The 19,707-nt window shown below is 37.3% G+C and overlaps 1 protein-coding gene and 1 non-coding gene across 2 annotated transcripts; both read right to left on the bottom strand.

Annotated features, from left to right (window-relative positions):
• SRI (sorcin) lies at positions 1-19,208 on the bottom strand. Its single transcript, XM_007531920.3, has 8 exons — positions 19,053-19,208; positions 17,681-17,764; positions 15,270-15,339; positions 8,985-9,028; positions 7,912-8,059; positions 7,338-7,451; positions 4,420-4,478; positions 1-3,042 (listed from the first exon to the last, which is right to left on the bottom strand). The coding sequence occupies exons 1-8, from the start codon at positions 19,101-19,103 to the stop codon at positions 3,016-3,018; spliced, it is 597 nt and encodes a 198-aa protein (XP_007531982.1). The 5' UTR covers positions 19,104-19,208; the 3' UTR covers positions 1-3,015.
• Positions 8,613-8,774, bottom strand: LOC132540112 (U1 spliceosomal RNA). Its single transcript, XR_009551371.1, has one exon. It is a non-coding gene; the product is annotated as a U1 spliceosomal RNA (small nuclear RNA).
• Positions 19,209-19,707: the final 499 nt, after the last annotated feature.

Genomic DNA, 19,707 nt, shown 5'->3' with positions numbered 1-19,707 from the left:
TGAGAGTTCATACATTTATTATGACATTAAAAATTATAATGATCTCATATAGATCCACTCTTTATAATATTTTAGTCATATAACAATAACTCATTAAGATAAAGCAGTAGCACTCAAGTGAACAAAAACAAAAGCTGGCTAGAGATAAAAAATTTTGTTTGCTAGTAATCTCATGGACAGTTGGTTCTCATGTGACCAGGTGAACATCACGATAAAATGGTGTCTGAAGTCTACTTTGGCTCAAATGAATTGAGCACTGATTTAAAAGACAGCCGTGGTATAAGTCTTTGCCAGTTATTCCCAGGGAAGCACCAGACCTCTTGCTTGAAAAGATAATAGTTATTTACACATCATGAATCCTACAAACCATAAACTAGGACACACTTAGTGATTAAAATCTCGAGTTGGGATAATTTGAGGAAAATTAATCCATTTATTAAATAACTCAAGTTGCCATTTGAACTGCTTTCAGAAGAAAAGAAAGCAAGATACAGTTTAAAGAAATGGGTGAGGCTGCACTGGCAGTTTATAGTGGATGAAAACATAGATAGAATTCAGCATACAATAGAAATGAGGCAATGTAAGATTCATTTATAATGGAGAGTGGCAGCAAAGAAAGAGCTGCTAGATGTATCAATTTGTGAAGGGGAAGGAGATAAGGAGACCTACTATAAGGTATACATAATTAAAACTAAATTAATTAAATATGTTCATTGGTCTAGTTGTGTGATACTTTTAACCCCCGCTCCCCCCCCCCAAAAAAAAATTAGAACTATGAAAGATAACAGCACACCTTGGGACTTTGTAAAACAGCAGAATGATTCAAAATGTCCCCTAACCTTGGATCAGCAAGGATCTTCTTACCACGTTAACCACCAGAAAAATAACCATTTTTTCTTAAACTGATTTTATCAGAGAATCTTAGTGAGTTTGAAGCAAACTGTGGGTGCTGATCCTTCTGAAAAAGAGATCATTGCCTCCTGGTCTTCTAAGACCCTTTTAGCATCCTCTGGACAAGTTATGCTCAAGTAAAACTTTATGGCCTTGTACAATGAAGCCTAGACTCACCATGGAGTGTAAATCAGGCTGCCTCTGACTCTACCTACATGTGAATGCTTAATACAGATATATTATTATAAGTTAGGGTTGAACAACTTTTTTTGCATGTAAGATTGTAGATAAGCAATTTAAAAAAATAATTATTAGTGAATTGATGCTAAAGAATTAGAATGTTTTATTTGAACTGGCTGGTAACTAAATGCTCATCCAAATTGTAGTTCTCAAACTTTAAAGTTAGACACATATTCTCCTGTCAAGGAGGAACAGTCTAATTTCATTGTTTTATACATTAAGCTGTTTTATAAAAGAAAAAAAGTAAACAAGGTCAGTTCTAAATTTAAGAAACAAAAATATTGTGGGTGCTTACAACAACATACTTTTTACATTCAGAACTATTATATGTGATATTATTTTTTCAAAGATAGGAGACTTATCTAGAAACGAGATAAAAAAGATCAAATCGCATATTTAGTAAGAGCTACAGCTAACATTAGAATCCAGATCTTAAAAGTCCACGGTTGTAAGTCAGGCAGTGGCACATATTACCTTGTGTAAATACCCAGATTTGAGCCCCTGATACCCACCTGCCCGGGGGGACACCTTATAAGTAGTGAAGCAGCCCTGCAGGTGTCTCTCTTTCTCATTCCCTCTCTATCTCTTCTTCCTCAATTTCTCTCTGTCCTATCAAATAAAATAGAAAGGGAAAGGAAAAAAAAAAAAGGAACAAACTTCTGTCAGGAGCAAGCAGTGGAATCTTCATGCAGGCACTGAGCCCCAGCAATAAAAATGGGAAAGAAGGAAGGAAAAAAAGAGCCAGGGATAGGGGCGGGGGGTAGGGTGGGGTGTGACAGGTGAATTAATTCAGCCAAATTAACCAGCCCCTTTCTGGGTATGGGCAAGACCCACAGATGAAAAAAATAAAATGGAAAATAAATCCTAAAAAAGGAGAAAAAGGGGCTCATGATTGAAAAAATGAAACTATGTTCATTATAAATGTGAGACTTCCTTATTTATCAATGACTTTTGAAAAAAGAATGAACTCACAATGCTGACTTCCAGTGGCACCAATATTTTTGGGTACTTTCCTTCTAGTTCTTCTGCTGGGTATATTTTATAAGTGTGAACATATGGAATATCAAAATGTACATTCGATATTTTAAAAACTGATTTCCAGTTTTAAAGGAGAGTACATACAATATAGAAAACTTGAAAAATACCGACACATATAAAGGAAATTAGCCACTTAGAATTCCATTAACTACAAATAACCAGTTAAAATTTTCATGTATTTTCTTAGTCACTTTTCTAAGTTTTATTTTCTACATAGTTAAATTCATGCCTAAGTTTTTGAAGTATAGTTAGCAAAGGTTTATATAAATCTTTGCAAAGAAAGATGGTGATAACACTCAACACTTAAAATAATTACTCCCACTCCCTGTCCATTCATGTGGCTATCAAAATATCTATAAGCCTTAAGTCAATAAGGTGAACCCTGACATGGATTACTATAAATGAAAGTATGCTGAGACCATTTATATGACAAGATACTCCATTCATAAAACTTTCAACAACATGCAAATGCCCTTTGAGGGGGGGAAGAACAATAGCTGCAGTCTGGTAAAGTTTTAGCAACTGACAGTGAAAAATATATTCTGTGTTTTAAATATTCACATACTTAAGTGTACATAGAAGGAATTTACCAAGAAATAAGATATGACTGACAATGATTCAAGAAAGTTTTAACTAGTATAATAGACTTTATCTTATATTAATAAAGTTTCAAAAGAATTTATTATCAAAACTAACATAACTTCAGTTATACATAAGTAATAAACCTTTACAATAACTGTTAAGGAAGCATGGTGATAACAAGTTTACACACTGAGGGCAGAGAGTTAAGAGCAAAAAAGAACTCCAGCTGGAATGTCGTTTATGTCCATAAAATGTCCTCTTCATTTAAACACTCATGACACACTGAATGAACTAAAAGAGAGAAAAGTCAGTGTTACACAGCAGATCTTATAATACTTTATTAATTCTAGTTTATTTTATAGCTCTTTACATTTTTAAATTCAAAATGAACTGTGGATTGAAAAGTAATCTTTTTGAAAATGAGAATAAATGATGAAGAAAAATTTCCCTCTTTTCCGTAGGGAAGTATATTAATAAAAAATAAAGTCAGTTTCTCTCTTTTTTTTAGATTCCTTTTTTATTTATTTATTTTTCTTTATTGGGGATTAATGTTTTACAATTGACAGTAAAATACAATAGTTTGTGTATGCATAAAGTCAATTTCTCACATCAAAGCTTCTCACAAGAAACAGATTTCACATCATGGATGGAGCCTGAAGTACTCATGTTAAGTGAGATAAGCCAAGAAGAGAAGAATGAATATGGGATGATTTCACCCATAGGTGGAACTTAAGAAATAAGAACAGGAACAAGAAACACAAAGTAAAGCTTGGACTGGGTTTGGTGTATTATACCAAAGCAAAGGACTCTAGGAAGGAGGGGAGGGTGGGGGCTGGGGGAGGTGGGTTGGAGTCCTGTTGCATGATGGTGGAAAAGGAACTAAATTGAGGGTGTTTTTCAAATACCTATCATAGAAATTTTATCCATGTGACAACTGTATGAGAAATTTTATCCATGTGACAACTGTATGTAAACCATTAGCACCCCAATAAAATAAATAGAAATGTTTCATTTCAAAGAATGAAGTTTCTTAAAATTACAAATATATAATATTCTAGAAATGATCACAAAGGCCCAGACCCACAAATACTTCTAGTGTTTATACCACTGAAATATGTTGGGACTTCCAAATTGTAAAATATTACCCTATTACTTTAATGAAATGTCCTTACACAATTTATTTCCTTAAAAATCTAATTAAGATAAATCCCAACATGCAAATATATGTATGTGCCGAAGCAGAGTATCTGATGCTATCCCATGTGATGCAAAACTGAAAGGATTAGCTGTGATGTTTGCTTCACAACTAAACACACCAATGGTCCACTGATCATTTCCTACAGTACCCAAATCTATTAATGCAAATCAAATTGATTAAAATTGATAATAAATCTCATTTTCCCCACTTATTCTTGATTGCTCTGCCATCTTTAGTGGTTATTAACAGCTAGGGCTGGCAAAATAGCTCACTTGGATAGTGTGCTACTTTTCTATGTGCATGCCCCAAGTTTGAGCCCAGCCCTCACAGCATGGAAGGAAGCTTCTGTTCTATGGTCTCACTCTCACTGCCTCTTTGTCTCTATCTAGGAAAAAAAATAAGATGTTCTTAACAGTTAACGTCAAAAGGGATGAACATCTATACACCTGTCCAGTTTTACTGAGACTTACATCATCATATGGGAAATTCACAACACCTTGCTGAGCGGTATCCCGTCTTCGAAAGCTGTCTGCAAAACATCACAGTAAAATTTATGTTTTATTAAAAGAAAAAAAAAAACCTTTATCTGAAATCAATATAGTTAAGTTTGGTATGCAGTACAAACTGTAGTAACCTTTAAATACAGAAGTAGTTAACATAAACAAGAAAAAAACAGGAACTGATTTAATATACGACAAACTAAAAGATGTAGAAGTTGGTCAATTATTGGGTCAGAGAAATAGCTGACCAGGTAGGATGAGTCTTCCCATATGTACAGTCCAGGTTTGAACACCAGTACCACAAAGAAGTGTTATGATATCTTTCTTTCTGTCTCTATCCAAATGAAAAACTAGCTTGCAGTTAACCTACAAAAAAGAAGTTGTCTATTAAGATATGGAGCTAGAAGAAAACACTCATTTCAATGTTAGTAAAAGCTGCATGTTGAGAGAGTGTCAGAACATAGGGAGGATCCCTGTGACTTTACTTGGCTGGTTCTGAATTGCAGATAGCCCTGAGCAACTCACTGGTGGCTTGGTTTGCCCAGAGAAACAACGAGGCAGAGGCAGTTATACCGTCAATATAGACATGTCAGTCACTACTACAACAGAGAACTGCAAGAAAAAACAAAAAACAAACAAACAAAAAAAGACCCCAGTACTTTGGGAACTAAGAGAAGCCTCATCAGACCAACATCCTTCCTCAATTGTGAACTTATACATGTTCTGTTAGTTATTCCTTCTTTGGCTTTCAGTGTATATTTACTCTTTTTGCTGTGGTTCTGTTTTCTTCTGGGATTCTTCTTCTCCTTCTCCTCCTTTTCCTTATCTTCTTCCTTCTCTTCCTCATTCTCTTTCTTCTGTAGCTGTTCTAGTCATCTATTTCCCTCTTCAATTTGAACATATCCTCCAGAGGCAGTGGTATTACCACTAGAACAACTCCATCCACTCCTGACACACACAAGTCCAGAAACCAACAGACCAGAAGCCACCTCACACCATGCCTGAACAGCAACACCCAGGACACAAATTTCAAAAGACACAAAATATAATGCTCACACCAAAAAGAACCACTGCAACAATGAACCAGGACAAATGCCCAGAAAAAAAATTCCAACAAGTCAGAAGCAAACGAGAATAAGGAAAACATTTAAACATTAATTGATGCAGTAATAATAGCAGCGAGGAAAGATTCTGAGGGAAATATTATCAGAAATGTGGAAACAACCAATGAGACTGAAAGAAAATATGATCTATCTTGAGGTAAATAGACAGCTAAAAGATGAAGTAGCCATCAGGCAAGAGAAAGGAATTAAAGGGATAAAGATTGAAAGAGAAGAAGTCAAACTATCACTATGTGGAGACAATATGATAGGATTTATAGAAAAAACTATGCACAAAGACCCAGGTTCAAGCCCCCCCCCCAGCCCTCAACGGCATGAGGAAAGCTTTGCAAGTAGTGAAGCAGTGCTGCAGGTGTCTTTCTCCCTCTTTGTTCCTACCTTCCTCTCAATTTCTGGCTGTCTCTAGCATATAAATAAAGATAAGAAAAAAGAAAAAAGAAAAGCAAAAGAAACAAACTAAAGACTCTAGCAGGAAGTTGCTGGAAATTATAAAGCAACAGAGTAATGCCTCAGGCTACAACATTAACATACAAAAGCCAGCAGAATTCCTTTATACATATACTAAGAAGAAGAAATCTCAAAATCAGTCCTATTCACTATAGCAGCAACAAAAATAAAATATCCAGGAATAAGCCTAACAAAAGAAGTGAAAGACTTGTATACTGAAAACTATGAGTAACTATTCAAGGAACTAGAAAAAGATATAAAGAAGTGGAAAGATATTCCATGTTCATGGACTGAAAGAATTAACATCAAAATGACTATTCTACCCAGAGTAATATACAAATTTAATGCAATCTCTATCAAAGTCCCACCATTTTTTTTAAAGAGGTTAGAACAAAATCAACAAAATTTTATCTGGAAATATAAAAAAAATATATAAATAGATTTTACCAGGAAAAAAAAATATACACTACTCAGCTGTTCAGAATGATGAAGTCATTATGCTAAGTGAAATAAAACAAAAAGAGAAGGTGAATACCCAATTATTAAGAAACAAGGTCAGACAGGAAAAATAAAAAGTAAAATTTGGCATGAATTTGTTGTATAGCATAAAACAAAGGACTCTTGGGAAGAAAGGTGTGTGGGGGGGGTGTTGGGGAGCTCCTAGTGTATGATGGTTGAAAAGGGCCCAAGTTGGGGGTGAGAGTGTTTTTCAGAAACTTGTTATGGGGAGATGAGAAATTGTACTCATGTGTCAATAACTTTATTGTTAACCATTAATTCCCCCTTATAAAGTGACATTTTAAAAAGAAATAATACAAAAAAAGACTAAAGACATATAGGCTACTGACATAGGTTCATTGAAGAATTATGTCTGAACCAAACAGTTATCATTTCATCTTCCAACAGGAGGAATTAGGAAGGAGTTACAAATGAATAATTTTATTCTACATTTAATTTCACAAAGTCTACAGACTTCCAGTTTCTATGGACAATTTATAAAAAATGCATTAATTAGCTATATTGGGTTTGTTGGGAAAGTCATGATGCATTTTTGCATAGAAAAAGACATCATGACTTTTCTGACAACCCACTGTCTTGGAACACTTTAATAAAGGTTATTTCATGGCATCTTTCTCATTAGTCTTAATTTTTTCTTTGAAAAAAAATTTCTGCTAGGGTTGCTTCAATAGGAATATTGAAAAAAAAAAACAACACAAGATCAAAACGAAAAGAAACAATAATTTTTAGAAGCAGTGAGAAACTAAATACTATGAAAATCAAGTCTTTTTGACATGGCAATGAGATAATCTAAGGACATACCTGTTAGAGCTCTCAGTTTGACACAGCATGCAATATAGTCATCAAAGGTAATTTTTCCATTGGTGCTGTATCTCTTTGCAATTGAATTCACAGCCTGGGGACTCAACCTAAATCCTGATAGAAACAAAAGTCATCCAGAAAAACTGGTAAAAAATTACAAGAAGATTTCTCTGGGTCCTGTGCTCCCATCTTCCAGCTCCCTGCTTTCTTGTGTGCTCGCGGTGCTTGCTATGGTTGCCTCTCACTGTAGTAACTGAACATGTGTAGCTGGGATTGGTAAACTTTGCTTATAAGACTCTCCTCTATGGCCATAATGAGTATCCTATATCTCTGTCAATAATTGCCTATCTTGCTGTATCTAAAATATACCATTCTATACTGCAATGTAATAAACCTTATTTTAAAACCTCCCCCCCCAAAAGAAAAGAAATTACAAGATTATTAAAGTAACCATAAGCGAGTTTTTAAGACTGACAGCACTAATTCTAATTACGAACACATTATTACTGAGATGGAATAGAATAAAAAAATAACTCCTAGTAATGAACAGAAAATTCAAGTTAGTCATACTTACCCATTGTTGTTAGGGCTTTCTGCAATTCCTGAGGGTCCACAGTTCCACTCCGATCACTGTCAAAACTGATGAAGTGTTGTCTCCAGCCATTCAGTACAGCCCAAAGTTCTTTAAATTCATTGAAACCCATAGTGCCTGACATATCTCTCTGAATTATAATTAAGGATTAAAGCCTCTTTACTGTGTAGAATTTACTAATGATCAAGACAAAAATCAAGGATGAGGGAATTTAGTGTTCTTTTTGTTAAAAACATCATAAACTGTATCCTCCCAGAATACAAAAAAGAGAAATATTGGGGCTGGGTGCTGATAGACCTAGTAGAGTGCATACCTTACCATGCATGACCCTGGTTCAAGCCCTTGGGCCCCACCTGAAGAGGGAAAGCTTCCCAAGTGATAGAGCTGTGCTGCAGGTGTCTTCTCTCTATTCTTTCTCCCTCTTTACCTTATCCTCTACCACAGAAAATGAAGAAAAAAAGACCACCCAAATGTATATAATACGGACTGGAGGGTGCCACAGCATCTGCACTAGGAAAACTAAATCCAACAACTGTGATGTAAAAAATTCTGTCATTTGGAAGTTCATTTGAAGCTCACACAGGAATTGCACAGAGCAATTAAAATTAAAACAAAAAGTATTGCTAACCACTGATATCCCCAAATTTAATCTCCTTCGATGCTTCCTTGATTTTTTTTTTTTCAGGGGAGAGCACAAATACAGTCCCCACTACCATGAATTATGCAGTTGAGTTTCCCACATTCGGGGAAATCGCAAGGGTCAGCACATCTGGAGAGCAAGGGATAAGCCTCGCCCTGGGAAAACTACCTTCATGATCATGGTATCTCCCCTGCCAGGTAAGTATCTTCCTTGAATTTGTGAAGAACCACATTAGTCTATTTACTAAGCTTCCTTCCCTTTTCAAAATATCTTAAAAATTAATTATTTATAAAGTTTTTATCATAGTAGTTATATGTCACTGTGTTTACTGGGTACTACATCTTAAATGAATTCCTTCGGGAAGAAATTAATTTTGTTAAGAAAATATTCTAGACACCATCACAGTATAGGATACATCCAGCATTGAAACCATAAGCCGACAAGTCTCCAGGTTGAAAGCTATTAAATCAAGAAAAGTAAACACATATTAATACAACTGCAAAAATCCATACCAAGTCAGATACATTGAAGTTAATCAGTACTGTAATTATACATTCTAATTTTTATGTTATTTTATGTGGGACTAAATTACCACATGGTATTTTATGTAGATACTTTTTCCAGATAGGATTTCTTTATAGAACTTGAATTTGATTTTAACAACTTTAATAGAAATCCTTGGGGGCTGGGCAGTGGCATTACCTGAAAGCAGGATGCTTCACCAATAGTGAAACAGGTCTGCAGGTGTCTTATCTTTCTTTCTACCTCTGTTTTTCCCCCTCCCCTTTCAATTTCCCTTTATCCTATCAAATAAAAACAAAATAATAAAGGGGGAAAAAAGAAGAAAGTATACACTGGAGGTTTTGGTTTTTTTTTTTTTTTAGATGAAATGAATGTTAAATATTAAGAATGTTCTTTCTTCAAAAGAAAACAAGGGCAGATGTATATATAAAAAAGAATGGCAAAAAAAACAAAACAGCAATGCACTGACAACTGTTGCAGCTGAAAGACTGGTATCAAGCAGCTTACTGTATAAGATCTCTGTTCTTGAGTAGGCATTTTTTTAAATGATAAAGTCTCTTTAAAATATTACAGCTTTGTCTGGACAATCAACTCACCTGGATAATGCTGCCCTCACTGAACTGGAGGAAGTTTGGGTGCTGTGGTGTCCTCCCTGACCCCCACCAATCTCTATCTGAAAAGGCTGGCCTAGAGCAGGGAAGCCTCAAGTTAAAAAAAAAAAAAAGAAAAAAAAAAAGAAAGTATTACAGTTTCTTATGGAAGTATGCCTTTTGAGACAAAATGGTCAAAATCAGAAATTATGCTAAGTAAAATATGTGGTTTCTACACTGTGAAAACTAGTGGTTTCCAGAGGGAACAGTGAGGGAGTATGGAGAAAAATAATGATAAAGGGGTATATTCAGCTTAATAGCACTAGAACTTTGTTGGTGGGTGTGGTAAACTGTAAACACACACATATGTGTGTGAAACTATACTCCTAAATTCTTATAATGTTGAAAATCAATAAGCAAGAAAAAAGTATTATAATTCTTTTTTTAAAAATTTATTTTCCCTTTTGTTGCCCTTTTTTTTTTATTGTTGTTGTTATTGATGTCATCATTGTTAGGACAGAGAGAAATGAAAAGGGGAGGGGAAGACAGAGAGGAGAAGAGAAAGACACCTGCAGACCTGCTTCACCAGGAGCTCAAACCAGGATCCTTACGCCGGTCCTTGTGCTTCGCGCCACGTGCGCTTATTAACCTGCTGCGTCACCACCCAACTCCCGTATTATGTATTCTTGCCTTAATTACTATAATGTCAGTTGAGATGACCAGACAGTTGAACACCTGGTGGAGTACATATATTACCATGTATAAGCCCATGGTCCCCATCTGCAGGTAGAAAGCTTCATGACTTGTGAAACAGTGCTTCATTTCAGTTCAACTTTCATTTTTCCTCAGTTTTTGTTTTAAATTTATTTTTTCTATTACTTTTAATTCATGTTTTTGGATAGAAGCAGAAAAAAATTGAGAGGAGTAAGAGAGATAGAGAGGGAAAGAGAAAGTGAGACACCTGGAACCCTGCTTCACCACTCAGGAAACTATCCTCCTGCAGGTGGGGATTGAATCCTTGAACTTGAGTCATTCTACACTGTAACATGTACACTTAGCCAGGTGTGCCACCACTCAACCCCTCTCCTTAGTTTAGACATAAATTTTGCAAGGAAACTTTCCTGACCTCTACTGGGATCATGTGACCCTTATAAGTGACCTCAGAGCCTCTGCTTCTCTCAAGAGCTTTTCACAAAGTTGCATAGGCTTTCTGACTGCACATCCCAATACCCAGTACATGGTTGGGTCTGTTAAAAATGTGCTAATTGAATAAATGAATGAATCAGACTAAATTCTCATCCTGATGTGGTAACTTAGACAATCATCTCAGAAATCTAAAGAAGATATATATTTTTTTAAAAAAATTTTCTGCACCCAAATTAAAGGATTCTGGGGGCAGGGATGGGTGTGGGGGGATGACTTTCAAGTTCTGGTGCATGATGGTGGAGGAAGACCTAGCTGGGAGTGAAAGTGTTTTGAAGAAAACTGAGAAATTTTATACCTGTACTAACAACTGTATTTACTGTAAACCATTAACCTCCCAATAAAAATATTTTTAAAACTGTTCTATTTTACTGATGCTTAAATATAGTGAATCAATAACTTAGTCAAATGCAAGTTTTATGTCAAAATAAGAGTATAGATAGGAATCTTTATTTTTATTTATATGTTTTAACTTTTTAAATCTATTTAATCAGATAGAACAGAGAGAAATTGAGGGGGAGAGAGACAGAGAGACAGAGACACCTGCATCACTGCTTCACCACTCCTGAAGCTTTCCCCCTGCAGGAAGGGACTAGAGGCTTGAACCCGGTTCCTTGTACATGGTAATATATGCACTTAACCAGATGTGGCACCACCAGGCCCCGAGATAGGAATTTTTATATTGTAGAAAATCCTCCATATTCATAAATTCCTAAGAACTCATGTGCAGGGGCTGGGAGACAGTTTACCAACAGACTATATGCTTTAATGTACATAAAACCCTGGGTTCGATCCCTGGAACCATATAGTACCATGGGAACGATATCTGAAAGTTCTAAAGATAATGGAGTGGTGGTGTGGTGTCTCTCTCTTCTCCCTCTTCCTTTCCTTCTTATCTATCTATCTATCTATCTATCTATCTATCTATCTATCTATCTATCATGTTTAGAATGTGTAAGATGGTTCCCACAGGCATGGGTCTCCTACCATTCAAGTTGTGCTTTTTGATTTGGAAGCTGGGTTTGAAGAGCAGTATTATGCTTTTTGCATTACAAAACTCATCTTGACACCTCATACATAGAATAGTTTTGTGATTCACTACAGCCACAGGACCAGATGACAATAAGCACATTAATCCAATCTCATGTCTCTAAGGAAATGTCCTCTCTGTAACTCCATGATCTAAGACCACCACTAGAGCTTTTTAAAATAAAAGTTTTACAAATTTACTCTGCAAGAATACAAAACCCATTTTGTTAGATATTAAAGCCTGTCATACTTCTTTCACTGAAAGGTTATAGAATAATTGTATTATGACATAGCTGATTTTTGCAAATCTTGCAATTAGACTTTCTTTGTTCATAGGATCAACTGCTTGAGTTCAATATGTAAATATTTTCTTTTTAAAAAATGTTTATTTTAATTTTATTTTTTATTAATTTATTTATTTTACCTTTTGTTGCCCTTATTTTTTATTGTTGTTGTAGTTATTATTGTTGTTATTGATGTCATTACTGTTAGATAGGATAGAGAGAAATGGAGAGAGGAGGGGAAGGCCGAGAGGGGGAGAGAAAGACACCTGCAGACCTGTTTCACCACCTGTGAAGAAACTCCCCTGCAGGTGGGGAGTCAGGGGCTCGAACTGGGATCCTTATGTTGGTCCTTGTGCTTCATGCCACGTATGCTTAACCCACTATGCTACAGCCCAACTCCCTTTTTTTTTTTTCTTTATTGGGAGATTAATGTTTTACAGTCGTCAGTAAATACAACTAGTCTGTACATTTCTCAGTTTTCCACACAACAATACAACCCCCACTAGGTCCTTTGCCATCCTGTTCCAGGACCTGAACTCCCCCCCCACCCCAACCCAGAGGCTTAAATTCGTGCAGTACAGCAACTCTAGTCCAAGTTCTGCTTAGTGGTTTCTCTTTTGGTCTTATTTTTCAACTTCTGCCTATGAGTGAGATCATCCCATATTTATCTTTCTGTTTCTGACCTATTTCACATAACATGATTTCTTCAAGCTCCATCCAAGATGGGCTGAAAATGGTGAAGTAGCCATTTTTAATAGATGAGTAATGTTCATATATATATACCACAACTTGCTCAGCCACTCATCTGTTGTTGGACACCTGGGTAAATATGTAAATATTTTCAATGTTTTGCCTTTAACAGTAAAAAGACAAAGACACTTAAGTTGGAAAATGCTTCTTTTGATTAGGAGCAGACTAAATGGAAGAAATGCAGAAGGCTCCTCTTTTATATTAACTCCATTAGCAAGAAAATAAAGTCATAAAACAAAGGGAAAAAAAAGAACTGCACAGTTTAATCATAGTTGGAGCATGCTAATTCACAGCTTGCCAGGAAGGTGGAACTTTGGTTTGATGTTTTATCTCAATAACTGACAAAGAAGTTGAAAGGTCAAGTAACTGAGCCCAAACACTGTCCTCTGTCCTGGAAATCTGTCATGGTCAAGAGCTGTTTTGAAAAGAAGCAGGTGCCAGTGGTGCACCTGGTATAATGCACACATTACCATGCACAAGGACCCAGATTCAATGCCCCCTGCACCCCACTTGTAGGGGGGAAGTTCTACAAGTGGTGATGTAGTGCTGCAGCTATCTCTCCCTCTCTATTACTTTACCTCTCAATTTCAATATGTCCTATAAAATATAAATTTAATTTAATGAAAAAAAAATTTTTAAAGAAAAGAAGCATATGGTCTGTAAGTACAAAAATGAGGAGCCACAAGTCAGGTTGCCATTTTTGTAATCGTTTCTTCTCTGCAGTAGAGTCAAAAGGCAAGAGGGTGCAAACACTGAATAATATGGTAATTATTATGGTGATCCAGTCTGTGAGGAGCTGAGGAGAAGGGAGAGAAACAGGAGTAATGCAGAAGCCAGAAATTAGTTAGGACACTTTCTACTGAACAGATGCCCTGCAGTGGAAAGAGGAAAGACAGCCATGGAGGATGCCATGAACTTCTATTGCTCTAGCTCTGAGCACCTGGAATTTAGAGACCAGAAGTGTGGAACTGAATCCATGAGGACTAGTGGGTGGGTACAGGAGCCAGCACTGTGGGATTGGGTACTCAAGGACCAAGTGCAAAGAACTAGCCACTCAAAGTGCTAAATGCCACTAGAATTGGCACACAGTAAGCTCTTGGAAAATAGTAAACAGTAAATGTTAGTTCCTATTGTTAATGACACCTGAGCTGGGAGATTCCATGTCAACATTTTAACTTGTCCTGTGTAAAGGAGACCATGTAAACTATTTCAGTGCTTTAAATGGTTCCAGAAACTTGGAATCCAAATCCAAGAAACCCACTAGCTGGTGGGTGGAATGGGATGATTTATTAAGAATTATTTTCAATGTAACATTTTGAAATCATAATCTAATTTAGCTTATTATTATTATCTTTATTTATTGGAGACAGCCAGAAACTGAGAGGGAAGGGAGGGATAGAGAGGAAGAGAGACAGAGAGACACCTGCAGCACTGCTTCACCACTCATGAAGCTTTACCCCTGCAGGTGGGGACTGGGGACTCGAACCTGGGTCCTTGTGCATTGTAACATGTGCGCTCAACCAGGTGTGCCACCACCCGGCCCCCTTAACTTAGCTTTTTAAAAATTTTAACTTTGCTGGATCAGAAAATCTCAGTTCCTTTCAAGACTATAAGTGAAGCCCAAGAAAATTTTTAGAGAAAAATTAACTCTCACACATTGCTGGTGAGAATGTAAACTGGTACCTCCTCAGTGGGGAACAGTATGAAAGTTCCTCAAAATATTAAGAACAGATCTACTATATGATTTTAAAAAGATATATGCTCTTCTATGTTCACTGTTACACTATTTACACTAGTGAAAATATAGAAATAATCTAAATTGCCAAATATACCTAACTGAATAAAGAAGATACAATGTGTACACACATACACATTTTCTCTCTCTCCCCCTCTTCCTCCTCTGTTATAAGATGAAATTTTGCCATTTGCAACAACGTGAATGGAATTGAAGGGGATTATATAATTGAAATAAGTCAGAAGGAGAATGACAAACACTGGATAATTTCATTCATATGTACACTATAAGAAGTAAAGCAGGAACAAAAAAAAAAAAAAACCCTCCCCAATTCCAAACAAGCCCTTGGATTCTGATCACAAAACTAAGGTTACTAGAGGGGGCTCAGTGGAGTCTAAAGAGAGGTGCAGGCCCACTGTGGTGGAGAGATGGGAATGGTATAATAACATGTATTTGAAGATATGTGAAATTATACACCTGTGACACACGTGGTATTATAAACCAGCAATACCTTTATGAGATATGTATAAATTTTAAATAAATTTCAAAAACAGTATTCTAGAGCAACTCTGAGATTGTCAACTTACGTTTATATCCACCTGCAATGCCCGATTGTGTCAGGCACCTTTGCAGTTCATCAGCATCTATTTGACCATCCTTTTGGAAAAAAAAAAATAGGAAGAGGAATCACACTAGAGCAGTGTATCAATACTTTGCAGTTCTTTGTTCACTTTCAGCATTCAGTGTAGCAATAGTAACAAACCTTAAAACTATTTTAATTAAAGGAATGTCTTTGAAAAGTAGGCAGTAGTTTTCTTTCCCTCCCTCCCTCTCTCCTTCTCTCTCTTTCTCCTTTTCTTCCCCCCTCCCCTTTTTTCTCCTGGGTTCTAGCTGGGGTTCCATGTATGCATTCTGAATCAACTGCTCTGGGTGGCCATTTTTTTCCTTTATTGGATAAGACAGAGAAATTGAGAGAGGAGAGGAAGACAGAGAAAGGGAGAGAAAGACAGACACCTGCAGACCTGCTTCACAGCTTGTGAAGCGACCCCCACCCCCTGCAAGTTGGGAGCCATGGTTCGAACCGGGACCCTTGCTCCCGTCCTTACACTTTGTACTGTACTATGTGCGCTTAACCGGGTGCATTACCGCCCGACCCCCTGCACTAATTTACTAGTTCTACTTTCAAAAGCAATTTAATGATGAAAGAAATACAAAATGTTTAGTCTTCTTCCACAAATGAGTAATCAGAACCATAAACAGAATAATCCATATCCAACTGGTATGTAAAGTGAGCATTCAATTCCAGATATAAACAAACAAACAAAAAAAACCTGTCATATAAAAATTAACAAAGTCTGAAAGTCATTTATACCAATACTTTTGTAATACAGGTATCTTTTCATAACTTTCTTTAACCCATTGAATTTGGCATAAACATTCAAGTACAAATTTCCTATTTCAATTACTGAGGTGAATTCAATTTTTTTTAGATTACACATATTAACTTTAAGTGCATGAAGAAAAGTAGTTTCTATCTCTTCTCTCAGTTTAACCTAGGAAACTGCTGAAATTAAACCTTAAAATAAGGAGTAATTGCTTAAAAACCCCATTATTCTTTCTTTGGCAAGGACTGGGTAAGGCAAGGGTACACAGTTGTCATCAATAAATAAAAAGCTTGGTTCAAAAAAGGACATCACACTTTTTGAATAATTTGGTAAATGATTTTTTCAGACCACAGTAAAAAAACTGTAGGAAAATAAGTAGGTTTCCAGTGCCTATTAATCAGCTGACTGAGGTCAGACCTAGACATACTATTTTTAGGTATCATAAACTAAAATGACCAAACCCTCAGGTCCACAGGTTTATAAATTCTATTTATAAATTCTAATGAGGAAGGAGCAAGATCACTAATTTGAAAGACAGTGGATATGCTGAACCTACTCTGGACTGCTGAAAGCTAAGGAGGTAGGGTCACTTACACCTTGAAGGCACAGGCAGTCTAAGAATGCAGTCTTAAGGTTCGCCATGTCTAGTGGTTTCAAAGATATAGATCATTAACAGGTTAAGCAGATACTTAAGGGAAAGCTTTCAGTTTTAGACTCAATTTTCCATCCAAGTTCTCAAATTGTATTTCTTAGAGTGCTAGTCTCAAAGGTGGTCTTGGGTCTTTAATTACATAATACTCCAGGAAATTTTCACATTAGAATTGTATTATTTCTAGTTTTTGTTTAAAAGTATAAACATCCTTTTTGGGCATGTCTGAATTATACCAACTGTTTATTTACCATATACAGTGATCTCATGAACAATTTGAGAGTCCTCTTTGAGACTGTACCTCAGAATATGTCCACTATTTAGAATATAAAGTGTAAAGTCTTAGGGGCATGGTCTTACACTTAACTCTACTAATGGGCTATCAGACCACAACACCTTATTAGGATATTGAAGAGCTGAGCTGATAACAGCATTTCTATCAAAAAGAAAATAAACTGTTCACAAGATTAACTTCTTGCAGTAAGAAGACAGCAGTAACTTATTTTCAAACTGAAAAGTTTTTAACATAAATTTCCATTTCCTGGGGAGGGGAGGTTGATTAAAAATCAGATTCAACTCAGAGTCTATTAGAATTTGGCTACATAGTTTTAAGTGCATGTCTTTAAATTGTACTAACAGGGTTTTAAAATTTACTAGATCTGGTGTTTCTCTGAAAACTTTCCTTGAGCCTGACAATTCACTTTGAAAGACAACCCTCTACCATCCATTTCTAGTCTTTTCTGTTCAATCTAACTCAATCATAAATTCTGTTTTGAACTGAACATAAACATAACTACCATTTTGTTCCAATTTGTTCTAAATATTAAAAAAATAAGAAACTGACTATAATTTCCCTCTGTCTCAGGATCTTTTTCCAAAGTTTGTTATTCTGTGCCACTATAACAAAAAAATAAGACAAAAGTAGACTGTTGACAACTCATTCATATTAAAGGGAAAACCCAACCTGTCCAGCCACTGCAGCAAAGTAACCATACAGGGGATCCTGAGTTTGTCCAGGAAACGCAGGTCCTCCGGGAGCCCCTCCATACTGTGAAAGAGGAAACACATCATCAATCTACAGAAACAACCCTTACTTCTTTTAACTATTGAACATCTTTGTGCAAAGTCAGGTGATTTCCTGCCCTGCACATCATTACCTCCCCACCACTAGGCACACTCTAAGGCAATCATTCCACCCTACTTGCACTTTCAACCCTTAATACTTTTAAAAAAAAAGAAAGAAAAGAAAAAAAAAAGCCGCTAGGGCCAAGAATAATCTAGTGAGATCGTCATAACTGAAGCGACAACATTTTTTTCGACTAACTTGCAGTTTACTGAAGTAAATGCAACCTAAGCAAGCAACTATAGAGCAGAGTTTAGAATTGTTCTTTGATTGCTTAAAACGTTTATAGTATTTGTAAGGCGCAAAGTTCCATGAAATTCCGAGACAGGTGTATGCAACCTAGAGAGGGGTAGGTGCTTGAGATGAGCTATGTCGCGTTTGAGTGGCACAGCACTTCTTCTAGCGTTTGCTCTAGCCAGTCAACAGCGTCAGGCTGAGCCTGATGTAAAGTTTGGAGACCTCCTTTGAATCTGGAGAGGTGGCAGTCATTGACTATGTGGGTCATAGTCTGTCTGTAGCCGCAGGGGCAGTTCGGGTCGTCTCTGGCTCCCCAGCGATGGAACATAGCAGCGCACCGGCCATGGCCTGCTCAATAGCGATTGAGGAGGGCCCAATCATAACGTGCTAGGTCAAAGCCGGTTGACGCTTGCAGGGAAGGAAACTTGCAGGGGAAGGGACTTTATAATGATTTAGGAAAGATTACCAAAATTTGGTAACTTCCCAGTCGCGTAACTTCTGCAGGGACCTTACTCCACTGGGCACCCCCACTTCCCCATCACACACACACACACACACACACACACACACACACACACACACACACACACACACACACACACACACACACACACACACGAGATACGACCACTCTATATTAAAATGGCTGTAGCTCTTAGGAGAAACAGGGCGGGAGGAGGAAGTCAACACCCAATCTGCACAATTTCATGGTTCGTTTCCGTGTGTCAAAAGGTGAGCTTAATTTATGTGCGTGCAACCCCCCCACCCCCACCCCGCGGACTAGCCGAGGGGAGAAGAGAATGGAAGGAAAAGAGAGAGAGAGAAAAATCAAGTGAGTGGGGCCTGTGTGGCAAAGCAGCAGGTAAAGAGAATTGGGCCGGAGGTTCCCGGGAGCCGCCCTGTCAAGTTGCCAAGATTGGCAGCTCGACGCATCAGGGTCGCGCCCAGGTCACCAGCCCGCGCGGGCAGTACTTACCCCGCCTGGGTAGTACCCGCCGCTGGCGCCAGGGTGTCCAGGGTAAGACATGGTGCAGACTCACCACTAGCACCGCCACCGCCCAGAGCCCAGACTCCGCTGCTCTCACACAGGCAGTGCAGAGACCGCCCCGGATTGCACCACTCGGGCGAGCGGGGTGGACGATCCCCACCTTCACCTGCAGGCGGGATTGGTTTTTACTCCCTGCTGTTGCTCTCTGCTAGCCCACTGCATTTCCTTATATGCTAGAAGTCCACACCTTGCATGCCTCAAAATTTGATAGTCATTTTCTTCTTGCGATGCATTTCATACTAGTGGCTTTCCTCCCTTCGAAGAAAATGGCACATTCCAACATCAATCTTGTGCCCCAGGAATTGTATTTTTTCTTCCTACTTGGCTATTTTCTGACACTTTCTTAAAAATTTAAAATTTTAAGGGCAGGGTTGGCTGACTGTATATGTGATTTGAGGAGGGGCAGGAGGTGGCGGGCGGCTGAGTGCATTAAAGCACCTCTTAGATTCCTGTGTGGAAAGATTTTACTAAAGATCAAAATATGATCACCCCCTGGGAAAACAGATAAACTTCAGTAACTGTGTGGTAGAGGCACTTGTCTCAAATTTACAAGTTTCCGTGAAAGGAGCATACTTCCTTCATA

Source organism: Erinaceus europaeus, chromosome 8, assembly GCF_950295315.1.
Source record: "Erinaceus europaeus chromosome 8, mEriEur2.1, whole genome shotgun sequence".
Taxonomy (NCBI): domain Eukaryota; kingdom Metazoa; phylum Chordata; class Mammalia; order Eulipotyphla; family Erinaceidae; genus Erinaceus; species Erinaceus europaeus.
The sequence above is the reverse complement of the archived record's forward strand: the minus strand, read 5'-3'. Positions and strand labels throughout refer to the sequence as shown.